The 14,006-nt window shown below is 41.6% G+C and overlaps 1 protein-coding gene across 3 annotated transcripts; it reads left to right on the top strand.

Moving 5' to 3' along the window:
* Nucleotides 1–2,252: 2,252 nt before the first annotated feature.
* LOC123077562 (transcriptional corepressor LEUNIG) lies at nucleotides 2,253–13,206 on the top strand. 3 transcript variants are annotated; one of them, XM_044499848.1, is made up of 19 exons: nucleotides 2,253–2,416; nucleotides 2,514–2,584; nucleotides 3,367–3,464; nucleotides 3,789–3,898; nucleotides 4,697–5,074; nucleotides 5,178–5,266; nucleotides 6,265–6,352; nucleotides 6,450–6,525; nucleotides 7,217–7,266; nucleotides 7,382–7,684; nucleotides 9,481–9,660; nucleotides 9,775–10,020; nucleotides 10,154–10,274; nucleotides 10,562–10,671; nucleotides 10,794–10,943; nucleotides 11,438–11,593; nucleotides 11,765–11,881; nucleotides 12,188–12,391; nucleotides 12,769–13,206. In XM_044499848.1, the coding sequence occupies exons 2-19, from the start codon at nucleotides 2,553–2,555 to the stop codon at nucleotides 12,907–12,909; spliced, it is 2,649 nt and encodes an 882-aa protein (XP_044355783.1). In that variant the 5' UTR covers nucleotides 2,253–2,416; nucleotides 2,514–2,552; the 3' UTR covers nucleotides 12,910–13,206. The 3 variants fall into 3 exon arrangements, with proteins under 3 accessions (XP_044355783.1, XP_044355785.1, XP_044355782.1); XM_044499850.1 differs by having other exon boundaries at nucleotides 3,364–3,464; nucleotides 7,433–7,684; XM_044499847.1 differs by having other exon boundaries at nucleotides 3,364–3,464.
* The last annotated feature ends 800 nt before the right edge of the window (nucleotides 13,207–14,006 follow it).

Genomic DNA, 14,006 nt, shown 5'->3' with positions numbered 1-14,006 from the left:
AATTACTACGTTGCCCAACAAAACTTTGGGAAACCGGGACTGGATAGCACACCAGGGAAGTGAATTCCTCAGACCGATGGCTAGAAGGGGAAAAACTTCGACCACCTCCCTCCACTACATCCCAGCTTCACAGCCGGGGTCGTCCACCGAGCTCATCATATGCGAAGCCTCGTTGCGACCGCCAGCGATCCCCAACACCTCGGCCAACACCATCATGGTGCAAGGGCCTCAAAACGAGATGTCCGTCACAAACTTAGAGGCTGCGACCACACCGTGCGCCGCCAGGCAGACACGAAGTCCTAGCAAAATACCTTCCCGATGAAGGTGAAGCGGGAGGCTCTAACCTTCTTGAAGGTGCAGCCAATGGGATGAACGAATGTGTGAAGCATATGATGGATAGCTTCACGCTTGGAATGGAGGTAAAGTTCCATCACGCCTTACAATTTTTGCATGACAGTATAACGAGTAGCCCTCAAGGTGCATACCGGCACAAAAGCTGGTAGCCCCCGAGACTCTGGCTGATTTGGCAGCAATCAGCATGAGGATCGAAATCTTGCTCAAGAACTTATACTTAGGACGAATGGATGTGCAGTAGCCCCGAGACTTGGGTCGGGCAGATATGGCTGACTTGGATCGACATCTCCTCACAGACCGATATGGCGCTTAGAATGTTTCATCTGAAACACCTTCCTAGATCTCGCGGATCACTCACAATGCCTCGATGGTGGTTTCTTGTGCACTAGACCCTTGGTAAAGTGGTAATGATGCTCACGTACATAGAGTCTCCTTTAGGGAGTCTGATATTTTTTTGGTGATGCAACCACCTTCGCTAAAACCTAATAAGCGGGTCATTTTTGTTGTTGTTAGTATGATATTTGTTCTTATGGCCCCTTCGCCTCACTCTAGGTGATCAGGGTTCCGTGCTTCTTACCCGCAGCGCCGCTAGTGTGTTGTCTTCCGTGGCCTTAAGGCCATGTACGCACTATGGACCATGTCCCTTGCCGGCCAGAATGTTCCTACTTCATTTTGTGTGTTTTTTAAGTTTGGCTAGGGTTTGTGTCTTATTCAAGAATGTGAGGCGGCGACGATACTTTTATAATTTGATTCGAGGCAATCACATAGATAACAAATTATTTTTTAGGCTAGATATTGGTACACACTTTTAGTGAAGTTCTATAAAAAAGGTTCAACTTCCACAAAGAGTGAAGATGCTTCTACAAGCTCGTGCGTTTCAACAAGTTTGCTCCACTGAGACGACATCCAAAGGAGGCAACAAGCTTTGCTCACGCCGCGCCATCGGTGGATGCAACAAAAAGAAGACTTCGACACCCCAAAGATGATTTGTTTCAATTTCTATAAGGGTGTTTTTGTAAGAACTTGTATTTCTTAATATATGACCTTTGACCTTTCGCAAAACCAGCCAAAATTAATGCACATATAACACGCCTTACGCGTCTCTTTTGATGAGAAGATATTCGAGTTGACTTCTAAATATAATGTACATTGAATCCAATCAAATTTAATAGAATTCCACAAGATATTGAATATCTCCAAAGATTGCCCTATATTTATGCACAACATTAATTTCAGTTGGTCTTATAGAGGTCGGTCGATGGTCATTAGCGCCACTCGTTACCTACATGTTTTAATTCATGGGATTTAAAGACTCTTAAAATTATATTCACCTCTGATATCAAAGATCGTCCTTGTATCTTTCTGTACACCATTGATTGAGCTACTCTTATTATGGACGATCATTGGACATTATTTAGAATCCTTTGATTCGCAGGACCGAAGGACTTAGAAAACTATAATTTTTCAAGATATGAAAGATTGCCCTTATCTTTGTGTATGACGTCAATTTGAGCTACTTTTAGGGGGGACCATTCATCGTTCATGGTCTAGAGTCTCTTTTATTCATGGAATTCAAGGACCATATAAATAGAAAAACACATAAATATACATCACGCCTTCTGAAAGTTAAGTAAATCAAGGGAAAGAATAATTTTCAAAAAATAAAAAACACTCTCAAAGGCCTAATTCTTTAGATTATTAATATATTCAATTACACAAATCAAATAACCCACAAAAGGAAAATTCTAAAATGGTATGAACTCCAACGAGTGATGGGGCGTGAATGGCCTTATCGCAATTACATGTGTCCATGAAGGGTGAAAGTGTAAAGTTAGAAGGCAATGGGGTTTTTGGCCTAAAGCCCTCGATCCCCTCTTCTCCCCTGTTCATCTCTTCCTTTTTATTCGATTCCTCTGTTCCCTTCCCCTCCCCTCTCCTCCCTACCCCATATTAAATCACCGCGCACCTACCTTCTCTCCTCTCCAATTGATTTCTTTTTTCAAAGAAGCAACTTGCGTTTCGGCCTTGCAAAGTGGCGTCGAGGCAAGATTTGGAGCGGAATGTGAGCGGTCAAATCTTTCTTTTCTCTTCGCCGCCTTGTGCTCCGTGCGCTTTTGTTCCTTTGGCGGTTCTTGAGGCGCTGTTACCGTGTCGTGCAGTGTGGCCGCGAGGAGGAGGAGCAGGACGAGGCGGCAGCCATGGCGCAGGATTCTTGGGACGCAGACAAGATGTGAGTTTCGTTCCTCCCTCTGCTCCGCCTCCGGGTTTATTTCAGTGAGCAGATTGCTTTTGGCAGGGAAACACGCCGCCACTTTTCTTTTTTTAATCTTCACACATTCTCTCTCGATGTGTTCGAGATGAGGGTTTCTTCGCGTTTCTTGAAATTTCTTCGTCTCTGTGTGCCTCCCCCACCGTTGATTTCCTTTCGCAGGTTGGTTTCTTCGCCGTCCGTTCCGCACCATTGTTTCTTGTGATTTTTTTTTTGTTGACAACGGCGCCTCTTTCTTCCCCTGTAGAATCAGATTATCCGCTGAAAAACAAATGCCCTGCATTATTCGTTCAAGAACAAATGCTTTATTAGGTCACTTCTTGATGAAATTTCTATTTTCCCGTTCTGCACATTTCCCTCTTCTTTTGCAAAAGTTGCCACCTTTTATCTTCTTTCTATGTTTTCTTTTTCTGCCCTTCTTTTTTCTTCCCGGTAATAGGTCTGTTCCTTGCGTGTCTGCCTTTGCTGCCTCTTGGTTTCCAGAGAGTTTAATGCATCTTTACCACAGTGCTTAAATGCACATTTTATCTCTATTTTTTCCTCTGTTTTTTTTTCGCTTTCATCTCCTGTTGTTTCCAGTGCCTGTAGCTTCCTTGTTGGGGTTTTTTTCTGGAGTAAATTTTGCATAAGAGGAGATTTTCTTTAGGATCTTTCGTGCCTTCTTCTAATTATTATTAACCTTGATGATGTACTGATCTGTGGTATGAACCTAATGTTTGCCATGTGTATCGCTGGCGAAGCAGCTTGGATGTGTACATCCATGACTACCTGGTGAAGCGGAACTTGCAGAACACCGCAAAGGCGTTCCAAGCCGAATCCAATCTGTCTCCAGATCCTGTTGGTGAGTGCTACAACATCAATGTGTCATGATCAATTTACCTTGTTGCGTGGAAGGCTCCATTTTAGTTTCCAAGCTCTATCTTCTACATTAGGGCCAGATATTTTGATTCCTGTAGGTATTATTGTTAGGTAGACAGTGCCTTTGTTGTCAGGTAGGCAGTGCTTGTGCGACAGAGATGCATGACTAGAAGCAAATGTGCATGCAACTGTTCTAACCATTGTATTGTCTTAGTCTGATTTTACCTATGCAAATGTCCGATCTGAATTCTGAAGAATGAAACTTAATTTTACTGCACTGACATGTGTCACTTTAATTTTGCAATAGCAATTGACGCCCCAGGGGGTTTCCTCTTTGAGTGGTGGTCGGTCTTCTGGGACATCTTCATTTCAAGGACCAACGACAAGCATTCCGATGTTGCTACTTCGTACATTGAGGTTCTTATATGATGCACTGCCTCTGCACATGCATATCGATTTACTTGTGCTGCTGCGGTTAAATGATACAACTTTACAGTAAACATGTAAATGTTTAATTGCATTAGTCATACCCACCACTTGCTGGCTGATAGGAGTATATTCTCATATAAAGCATACTGAAAATTTCCACATGAATAGTAGAGTCAAAATCCAAGAAACTTTCATTTTACTGATGAAAGAAGGAAAAAAAACCCTAATCCATCTACCTTGGTTAAATCTTTATGGCCATTCATGTTTATTTCATTTTTTTGCACAATTAGCTAATTAAAGGATGACAGCGTAACCGCACAACTATTGACGGACCTGTGACTTTGGCCAGACATCTTTGAGCATGGGTCTGCGAAAATTTGAGTTGCCTTTCCCATATATATCAACTGGATTCTGTTCAGACTGGTGGTTCATCTGTGATGTGTTTGTTTGAAGCTACTTTTAAATATTTCAAATTAAATCTTAAGTTAATGCGCCATACCAAACACCAAAACCTATTTCCAATGGTCCAGAGCCAATTATTTTTATGTTCATTCTGTGTATAAAAGTATAAAACAATAAGTTGTGTTAGTTTAGCGCTTGATAGTAGCTAAGCTCGCATTTATCCATTAGGCTTTTGTTTCTGAGTAGTCAGTAACTGTATATTTTTTGTAGCTACCACCTGCCTCCTGTTCTGGAATTGCTTGCCACTGCTAGCTATATAGTGTGATAATCTTGCATTATCATGAAGTATCTTTTCCCGTATATGACTATAATTTTGTGTCCCAGACACAGTCTATTAAAGCTCGAGAGCAGCAGTCATCATTGCAGCAACAGCAGCAACATCCTCATTCCCAGCAGTCAGCACAGCAGATCCAAATGCAGCAGCTCATGCTACAGAGGCAGCAGCAGGAGCAACAACAACAGGAGCAGACCCAACAACAGCAACAACATCCTCAGCAGCAGCAGCAGCAACGTCGCCAGCAGAAGCAACAGCAGCGTAATGAGAGCAGTTATTTGCCCACAAGTCCTCAGAATGGTTCAGTATCTGCTGATCCTCCAACACAACTAAATACTGTAACAACAAGTTCTTTGTCTGCAAAGGCGTATGAAGAGAGAATGAAGATTTCTGCGCAGAGGGACACCTTGGATGAGGCATCAGTAAAGGTAATTCCCAAGAGGCAGTATGTACTGTTGCTTAAATATCCCCTCAAATATTTTTGATATAAAATGATATACATTAATATTTCCATCCTAACCTGCACTGCAGCAAAGGTTTAATGAAAACGCTGGGCAGCTTCTGGAATCAAATCCTGCATCTTTGCTGAAGTCCGCAGCATTATCAGCTCAGGCTTCCGGGTATAAACTACAAACTATCTAGTAATGCTTGTTATAGTATTGTATTTACTTGGGGGAGTTTTGTAACAGACAACTCATGGTCTTGTGACATCATCTATTTTAGTGCAGTTGGTAAATGTAAAAAAAAAACCCCAAAGTTCCAGTTCTGTTGCTTTTGTCTTATCCCATCAATTAGAGTCTGAGCTGAATTCCGAATTCTATTTTTACTTGCTCATTTTGTACCTTTCTAGTTCCTATGGAACTCTAGTTGTAGGTTCATAAATCATAATAGCTTGTTCCTGCTGTAGTTTTGTTTGCATATTGTTCTTTCATGATGACTCGCTTGTCACAAGGGAGTGGTTTCGGAGGTATCAGAGCTACTTGGTTAAACATCCTTGATATCATGTTTTCGTGCTCGGCAACCAAAAAAGAATTTTAATACATTCTATAACTTCATCTTTCCCCCCTCTTTAGTTTAAGATTATAGGAATTCACTCTTCTAATATATTTCAACATTTCTGATTACCTTGTAGCAAATTTAGATACTGTGCATCCTAAGAATATCTTGAAGATGATAATTCAATCTATTCTGGTTAACTGGAAATGCAATCTATTCTATCCATAGTAGTTTTTGGAGTTCAGTTTGAACATCTGAATGCATAAATGCCCATTACAGCTTTCACACGCTGATCTCAAGATAGAAGGAAAATCTATTTGATTGATCCATTAGCATGTTGTCCAGTATTCATTGAGACTATTGTTTTGCTGTAATGAATTATACAAAGTCATGGGATGCATTTACTAGGTCCATAAAGACCAGTTGCAGCAAACATGTCAGTGAAAAGCATTTCTGTCTGCTGATTGTATGGATGCTGTTATGATGTTTCTGTCTTTAATTTTCAATTACAAGGACATTTCTTTGCTGTTTATATGATTGTTATTAGGGCGCAGATGTTTGGTTTATGGTTTTAGGTAGTCCGTGCATGTCTTAACTCGATTGCTGTTCTTACAACCGCTAGGCAAATATTTCAAGGATCAGCTGGTGGAGTGTCAGGTACTTTGCAACAAGCTCAGGCCAGGAACCTACAACTGCAGGGATCAACACAGGTAGTCTGTACATGTCTTAACTGGGTTGCTGTTTATTTAAGATATTGTGTTCACTTATGTGCCAGTATATATAAGTTGGTAAGTCTAATTGTACCAGGAAATCAAGGTAGATTCAAATGCCACTCTAAATCTTAGGGCTGCAGGAGCAGACGGATCATTACTTGGAGTACCAGGTTTTTGCCATTGAACTCTAGTATAAATTGATGTTTCTGCTTTTATTCCTGCTTTCATGTGGTTTTCACATCTATAGATCCGTAGTCAATTGAACCTGAAAACATATTTCCTATTTTGTAGTAGCATTTAATCGTTGGTGTTGCAAACAGTTTTCTTTTATCTTGTGTAGAACTTGTATAGATCATTAGGCCCAGATTCGAATATATACAAAAAATGTTATGGTTGTTTAACAGACACAACTTAAAGGTGGTAGAATTTACAAAGAGTACATACATACAATTCTGTTTGCATATATAAATGCACAAATCATTATGCAGAACACATGTATCTAATATTGTGGTCTTCTATGCATTGAGACGTTAATATTTGTTGTTTTAATTTGTGTACGGTCAGTGATCCACAGTGTAGGTATGATGTAGGCCTATTCTCTAGTCTCTAGAAGGGAGATTATGTTTCTTAATGCAAACATGAAAATCTCTGTTATTTTAGTTTTGAGGAATAATTAGGCTGCACAGCTGTCGTTACCACACATATTCTCCATCTTTTTGTTCATGTAGCCTCATGGTTGCTTTTGTGCCTGGCTGCTGCAATTCGAGACTCTGACTGCTTGTTAGATGTCCTAATACCTGTCAACTTGTATCGTTCATTCACATACTGATTGTTATAGTTTAATACTCTGCTTTCTGGCAGGCACTAATCCAGCAGGGCACAATATGACCTTGAAAGGGTGGCCTCTCACGGTTAGTTTTTCACTTGATTAAATCTCTGTCATCTAAATTGTAAATTTGCAGCAAGTAGGACTTGTACATATTTTATGTTCTCACGACGTATTTCAATTTGGTCACAACTGTTCAGGGTTTAGATCAGTTTCGATCTGGATTTCTCCAACAGAAATCTTTTATGCAGAATCCCCAAGCATTGCAACATCTTCAGTTTCTCACTCAACAGCAGCAACAGCAGCAACAGCTGCTGCTTCAAGCACAGCAAAATATTACATCTTCATCTGGAGAGATGGATGCCCGAAGGCTTCGGGTGCTTTTGAGCAGTCGAAGGGATGGTCAGTCAAACGCATTCACAGATATTATTCCTAGCGTGGGGCCTTCACTGCAGAACATGTATTCACATGTGCAGCCAATGGAGACAGATATGCTGATGAAGGTAAGTTCGACGTACTATTTATGTTATATGCATATAACTGCCCATACTTTTACTGTGGCTTTATGTATGTAGTCTCACGCCTTGTTTCTTTTCTTTTGTGTCTCCCCATTGGTTCCTGCCATAATACAAACACTGAATTTTGGCCACTGAGCAATCATTCTTTTTAAGGGGATCACTCATCGGATTTATTTAAACCTGTCATAAGAAAATATGCCATGTTGACAACTTGGCATTCTGCAGTATCAATTTTCTTACGAGATAAGTGCGTATTACCCTCCTGAGCTTCAGGCCGAATTTAAAGTTCACCCCTGAATTATGCTCAGTGAACTGTCATCGAACTTCATTTAAATTTATCATAAGAAAACCATCCTAGGGTAGTTTGCCTCTTGCTTCTTGTTTGTGTAGATGACATGGCTACCTGGTTGAGCTGTTGGCTACTCTCCAGCTCCAGGCTGTTTCTGACGTCAGTGGTGATCCATTGACCAACCCAAGCCCCCCCCCCCCCCCCCCAAGTGGCAGATTCGAAGTCCACAAGGCCCGTTGCAGTGGGCCTCTGCTAGTCTACAAGCGCCACTTTGCCAAGCCCAGAGTCAGTGTGTTCAAACCGACCTCTGCCTCCCCAGTCAAGAGCTGACTCTTCAAGAGTGGGCAATCTCCTGCCAAAACCTATTTCCAGCTTGATTCTAAAATATTGAGTAGAGAAGTTTTCATTCGGCAACCAGTCCCAGAACTTCCCATCGAGATCCATCAAAAGCTTGGCAAATTATTGTTGCAGCATGCCACCTCAGGAGGCTGCTGCTGTGACCAGTGAAGACGTTCACTAATCTGCATCTCCTGGGGCCTCTTTGACCCCACATCTAAGCTTTGTTTGTTTCTGCATTTGACATGTAGTGTCATAATTTGTTATAACTAACTGTTGAGCTGGTTTGCTGTCTTTATGTCATTGCCGAACCTTGCCTATCATCTCAATGGGCTCCTTACCTCCTTGCCGGCACCCACCTTCAGGACTGCCCACCTTAGAGCCTAGTGTGCTACCTCCATCTTTCAATCTACCTAGTGTGCTACCTCCAGCTTCTTTCAATCTACCTAACCTACCATGGATACCACAAACCGGAAATGGAATTTTCTGAACTGGAACATTAGAGGTCTTAGCTCTGACATCAAAGGAAATGCTGTTACAAAAAATAAATAGAGGAAAGCGGCTACATGCTATTTGTGTACACAAAGAAATACTGTTTGGATCTCTGACATTAGCACATGAAGGCTCAATTCATTCCTTGGTTAAAAATGTCTTTTGCACCCTACATGTGCACAAAGATATAGTTCAACAATGAATTGCCTTATCCAAACACTTCCTTTTGTAGCTTCAAATCTCAATGTGCTTGGCCTCCGTCTTAGAATCACTTTAAACTTGTACAACTTAGTGCACCTCCATTCAAAATGAACACAAATTCAAATCGCGAACAATAATCATGTTTGAGAGTAGAAATTCGCGTCGGTGGAGCTATTTACTACGAGTTCATCCTGACCTTAATAGAGTAAGAACACATCCTTATTGTTTTCAAGTACTTAATGATATTCTTAACGGCTGTCCAGTTACAATCAGCTCTTTGTCAGTCTGGAAGTTTGCATGATCACATGATCATCTAGCTAACACATCCTTATTGTTTTCAAGTACTTAATGATATTCTTAACAGCTATCCAGTACCACTTACCATCAGTTCTACCCTAGCACTACCATTTATGATGTTTTGTATCTTAATAGAAACCCTCACCACTTCCCCTCTTTGTAGTAGAAGATAGCTGCTTTACAACAGCAACGGCAAAGCAGCAATCAGCAACAGCTCCTTCAACAATCATTACTGAGCCAGCTACCACAAAGCTCAAATCACTTCTCAGGCCATCATGAAAAAATGGTGCCTGGGAGTGTTTCTATGGATGGAAGCTTGTGCTATTCCTTTCGTGGAAACGAACAGGTTTTACTCTGTTCTGCATGATCCAATTTTATCATCTTAACATCTTATTGCGTTTTGTTGAATCTTTAAGTTTCCATAAGTTTGTAAACCCCAAACTCTGATATGGTTTTGCAGGCTTCCAAGAATCAAAATGGGCGAAAACGCAAACAACCTATCTCATCATCTGGTCCAGCTAACAGCTCTGGTACTATGAATACTACTGGCCCCTGCCCCAGCTCAGCACCCTCAACTCCTTCCACAGATACTCCAGGAGACACCATATCAATGCCACCGATGCACCACAATGCTAGTATATCAAAGGCCTTAGTTGTTTTTGGTGCTGATGCCCCAGGCACAAGGGAATCACCAACAAACCAGATTGTAAGTTATTGTTTACTAGTACTTTGGAAGTATTTGGACGTACAACTACTATTATTAGCCCATCTCTGTTCTACTGGTTGATCCTTTTGTGCCTTGTTTATTGCTTGATCCTTTTGTGCCCTGACTTCTGTAGGCTGACATGGATCGCTTGGTGGAGGATGACAGCTTGGGAGATAACGTGGACTCATTCTTGTCACATGATGATGCTGCAGGTCCAAGTGATGCCCGCAGCCGTTCTATGGCTTCTTCTAAAGGTGCGATTCTTTGTTCTAGCTGTTTAGTACCAAAGGCTTACGCCAATTATTGGCACTGGTTCCCTGGGTTACCAGTGTAGTACCCACAGGTCCCAATCGGGTAAACTGAACTAGGTTGTGGTTAGCATGGAAACCGTGAGGTGTACAGACCCTGGTCCCTTTTTTAGTGAAAGCCTAACAGGTGTCGAAGTAGTATGCTGGTTCATTATGTTATATTTACATTATTTACTTGAAAGTTGTATCATAAGTTTGTTTCATATTTAACATTTTGTGTATGTTTTATGCAGGATTCACCTTTCGAGAGATTTCTTCAGCTCGAGCAAGCACCAACAAGGTTGTATGTTGTCACTTCTCATCAGATGGAAATCTACTTGCTACTGGGGGTCATGATAAGAAGGTAAACATGCATGTTCATACTAACCAGGCTGCTCAGTCTAAGGGATATTGTCTGAGTTCTGGAGACTTGCATCCAAAATTGGTGTTGAAACTGAAATGTACAACTGTTATGTTGCAATGCAGGTGGTATTGTGGAATGCTGAAACTTTAAAACAAAAGGCAGTATTGGAGGAGCATTCTCTTCTGATAACCGATGTACGGTTCGGTCCAAGCATCCCACGTATTGCTACATCATCATTTGACAAAACTGTCAGGGTCTGGGATGTCGACAATGTAAGTAAGCCTGTGCGGTTTGTCAACGCTCCAACTTTTGCTTACCCATCTGCTTCCTTGTGATTCGCCTGTCTTACATTGCACAACTCTGTCAAGTAACATCGAATGATAATATCAAATTGCTATTTTTTATTCGTAACTCAGGTGTTAATGTCATCTCAGTTACCTTTTATGCTGAAACTGGAAAGCATAGTCAATTAGGCTGTGAAACTCACAAAAGAGAGCAGTTTAAGCAATGTCCATGGCAAGGCTACCTGTCATGAAAGGTCCCACCACCCCCAACATCAGTTCTTAGATTCCTTCACACGGCACAAATTCTTGTCTAGGAAGTGGATCTTATTTGTTCTGGGGTATATGTATGATGGTTCTAATTTGATTTGGATGCTTGGGAGATGTCTATCCTTGTTTTCTTAAGAGTTACAAATGCAGCAAAGTTGTATGTTTTACTATATAAACATGCCATTAACATTCGACTCCTGCAATGTTTTTTCCAGCAAGATGATACAGTCCATACGTTTACCGGGCACTCAGCATCTGTTATGTCGGTGGATTTTCACCCAAACAAGGATGACCTCATTTGTTCTTGTGATGGGAATGGTGAGATTCGGCTCTGGAGTATCAGCAGCGGAAGGGCTGTCCGAAATTTCAAGGTTACTAAACTTTGCGTACTGAGCATTCTGTCGATCTCTAGTAGCTTTGCTTTGTCCATACAATTTTGTTCTAAAAGTAGTGAGATGCCACCAGCACAAGCAGCAGATGGTTTTAAATATCACTTGCAGATCATCTGTTTGTTGATTTATTTTCTTGTAATGCCTGTGTAGGGAGGTTCAAGCCAGCTGAGATTTCAGCCACGTCATGGTGGATTTCTTGCAGCAGCTTCAGAGAATGTTGTATCTATACTGGATGTGGAAACACAAGCTTGTGTTAGGATATTTGAGGTTTGTATTGGATGGCTCTAACCTCTATATTTCTACATCACAACTGGATGCAGATAATCTGCTTATGTTTAGTTCACTAAGTGGCATCAGGATATGGTGTCCAACTAAATCTCGGTGTCTACTTCCTTGTCTAATTGTTTACTCAACCTTTTGAGATTCACTTGCATTTATGATAAATTGCTCTTGCCTGAGTATTCTCCCAAGTGCTCAGGTGGCTGCTGTAATAAGAATTTACTTGTCTAGTAATTGAAAATTCCCTAGGTCATGACAAGAGAAAACTTCAACCCCATCTTGGTAATTTTGCAGGGTCACACAGAGCATGTTGATTCACTTTGTTGGAGCCCCACTGGTGACTATGTTGTCTCTACCAGTGAAGACACGGTAAAAGTATGGTCTGTGAATTCTGGGAATGAGAACTGCGTGCAAGAGCTCAACAGCACCGGGAGCAAGTTTCATGCATGCGCTTTCCACCCTAAGTATCCATCTTTGCTCATCATCGGTTGCTACCAGGCAAGTGTTTTTAGCGCATAACAGCATTTTACGGGCATGGCACGTCTGAAAGTTAATTGCAAAGGACTATAAAATGTGATTGCCAATGAAATGATCTCAACTACAATTTTAGCTTGCATTGGAAATTCTCATCTTTCTAATACAAGCATGACCTAGAATTTCAACTGCAATTTTAGCTTCAAATGTAGTTTGCAAATGAAATGATCCCAACTACAATTGGATGCTTTTTTTTTTAATGTTTATAAGAATAGACATGATCACTGGATTCCCTGCTAAGATATGTTTACTTGATGATAAGGATAGACAGGATCATTCATGTTTTCCTCCTAAGATATTTACGCTGTTGACTTACAAGTGTTTCGTGTCCAACACTGCAGTCTCTTGAGCTGTGGGACATGGTGGAGAACAGGAGCATGACCGTCGCGGCGCACGACGGCCTCATCTCTGCCTTGGCCTCCTCAAGCTCCGGCCTGGTGGCTTCAGTGAGCCATGACAAGCACGTGAAGCTGTGGAAATGAACCGTCTCGCCGCTGCTCTCGCTCGCTCTGAACCGTAACCATGGTGGATGAGCGAGCGCCTTTTGCCGCACTTTGCCGCACCGTATCTCGATCCGCGGTGCCGGTGCTGGAGACGACTCTAGATAGCATAATAGCCCCTAGTTATGCAGCATATGACGCTAGACTGAATATATATGGTTGGTTGGAGGTACAAGCTTTAGCTTGCTATATAAACCCTGGGACCGTGGCAGGGTGGATTGATTGCCTTTTTGTATAGAACATCAGCAGCTAAATATATCTATCTGAGTTTGGACACCATATCTGGTCTCTGAAATGGTTGTGGTCTCGAAGTGCTGCTGCTCTGAATGATGGATGAGGATTACGTGATCGAGTTTCGTGGCTAGTTGATTTTACTGTAGGTACGTACAGTACTATATGTGGTTTCTCGTGAGATTTCTGTAGTTTGTGGTGGTGGATACGGCTGCAGTCTTGGATGCCACGCCATCCTACCTTGGATGCTTCAAGCCTAGCAGAAGGGAAAGGATCTGTTGATGTGGTACCACAACCTACACGAATAAATTGCAAAAATTCACCACAATTGTGAGCCATAAATAAAAAAACCACCACCTTATCTTACTTTTATTCTTTATTAAAGAAAAACCATCCGGTTTCTTCTTGACAGTTTGCCAAAAACGTTGATCGCTCGATTATAGAAGTCAACATCAAATCATCGGCGGCAGCCAGATTGGCACATACCTGGAAGACTAGTCCGAGTCATACCACAACTTTATTTCCGGTCAGTTCTACCCCTCTGTCAGGCCCCAATTGTGATTTGTGGAATTTCTAGAGGAACTGGGAAGCAAAGGGGATCTGAGATCCAGAAGTTTGTATTTCTACTATAAGATATATGTTTATAGAGTATTTCTTTTGCTCGAAGGCAAGAATGGACAGAATAAACGATACCCTCTCTCAGCCACAGCCCGGCTTATTTATAGGCTAAGACGACAGCTACTTTAGCGACAACGGAAAAGGAGCAGTACAACTGTAAAGGCGATCGGACGGTCCTCGTCGTACATGTCTTCGCAGAGTTGATGATGGCCGTCCGATTGACTCGAAGC

The sequence above is a fragment of the Triticum aestivum genome, chromosome 3D, assembly GCF_018294505.1.
Source record: "Triticum aestivum cultivar Chinese Spring chromosome 3D, IWGSC CS RefSeq v2.1, whole genome shotgun sequence".
Classification (NCBI taxonomy): Eukaryota; Viridiplantae; Streptophyta; class Magnoliopsida; order Poales; family Poaceae; genus Triticum; species Triticum aestivum.
Note: the sequence above shows the minus strand (reverse complement) of the source record. Positions and strands in the feature narration are given on the sequence as shown.

Bases quoted from the DNA above. Each gene is read 5' to 3' on its own strand.
- LOC123077562 (XM_044499847.1), top strand. From the start codon at position 2,553: ATGGCGCAGGATTCTTGGGACGCAGACAAGAT. The intron at 7,685-9,480 runs GTAAGTTCGACG...TCTTTGTAGTAG, and splicing joins AGACAGATATGCTGATGAAG to AAGATAGCTGCTTTACAACA. The intron at 10,944-11,437 runs GTAAGTAAGCCT...TGTTTTTTCCAG, and splicing joins GGGTCTGGGATGTCGACAAT to CAAGATGATACAGTCCATAC.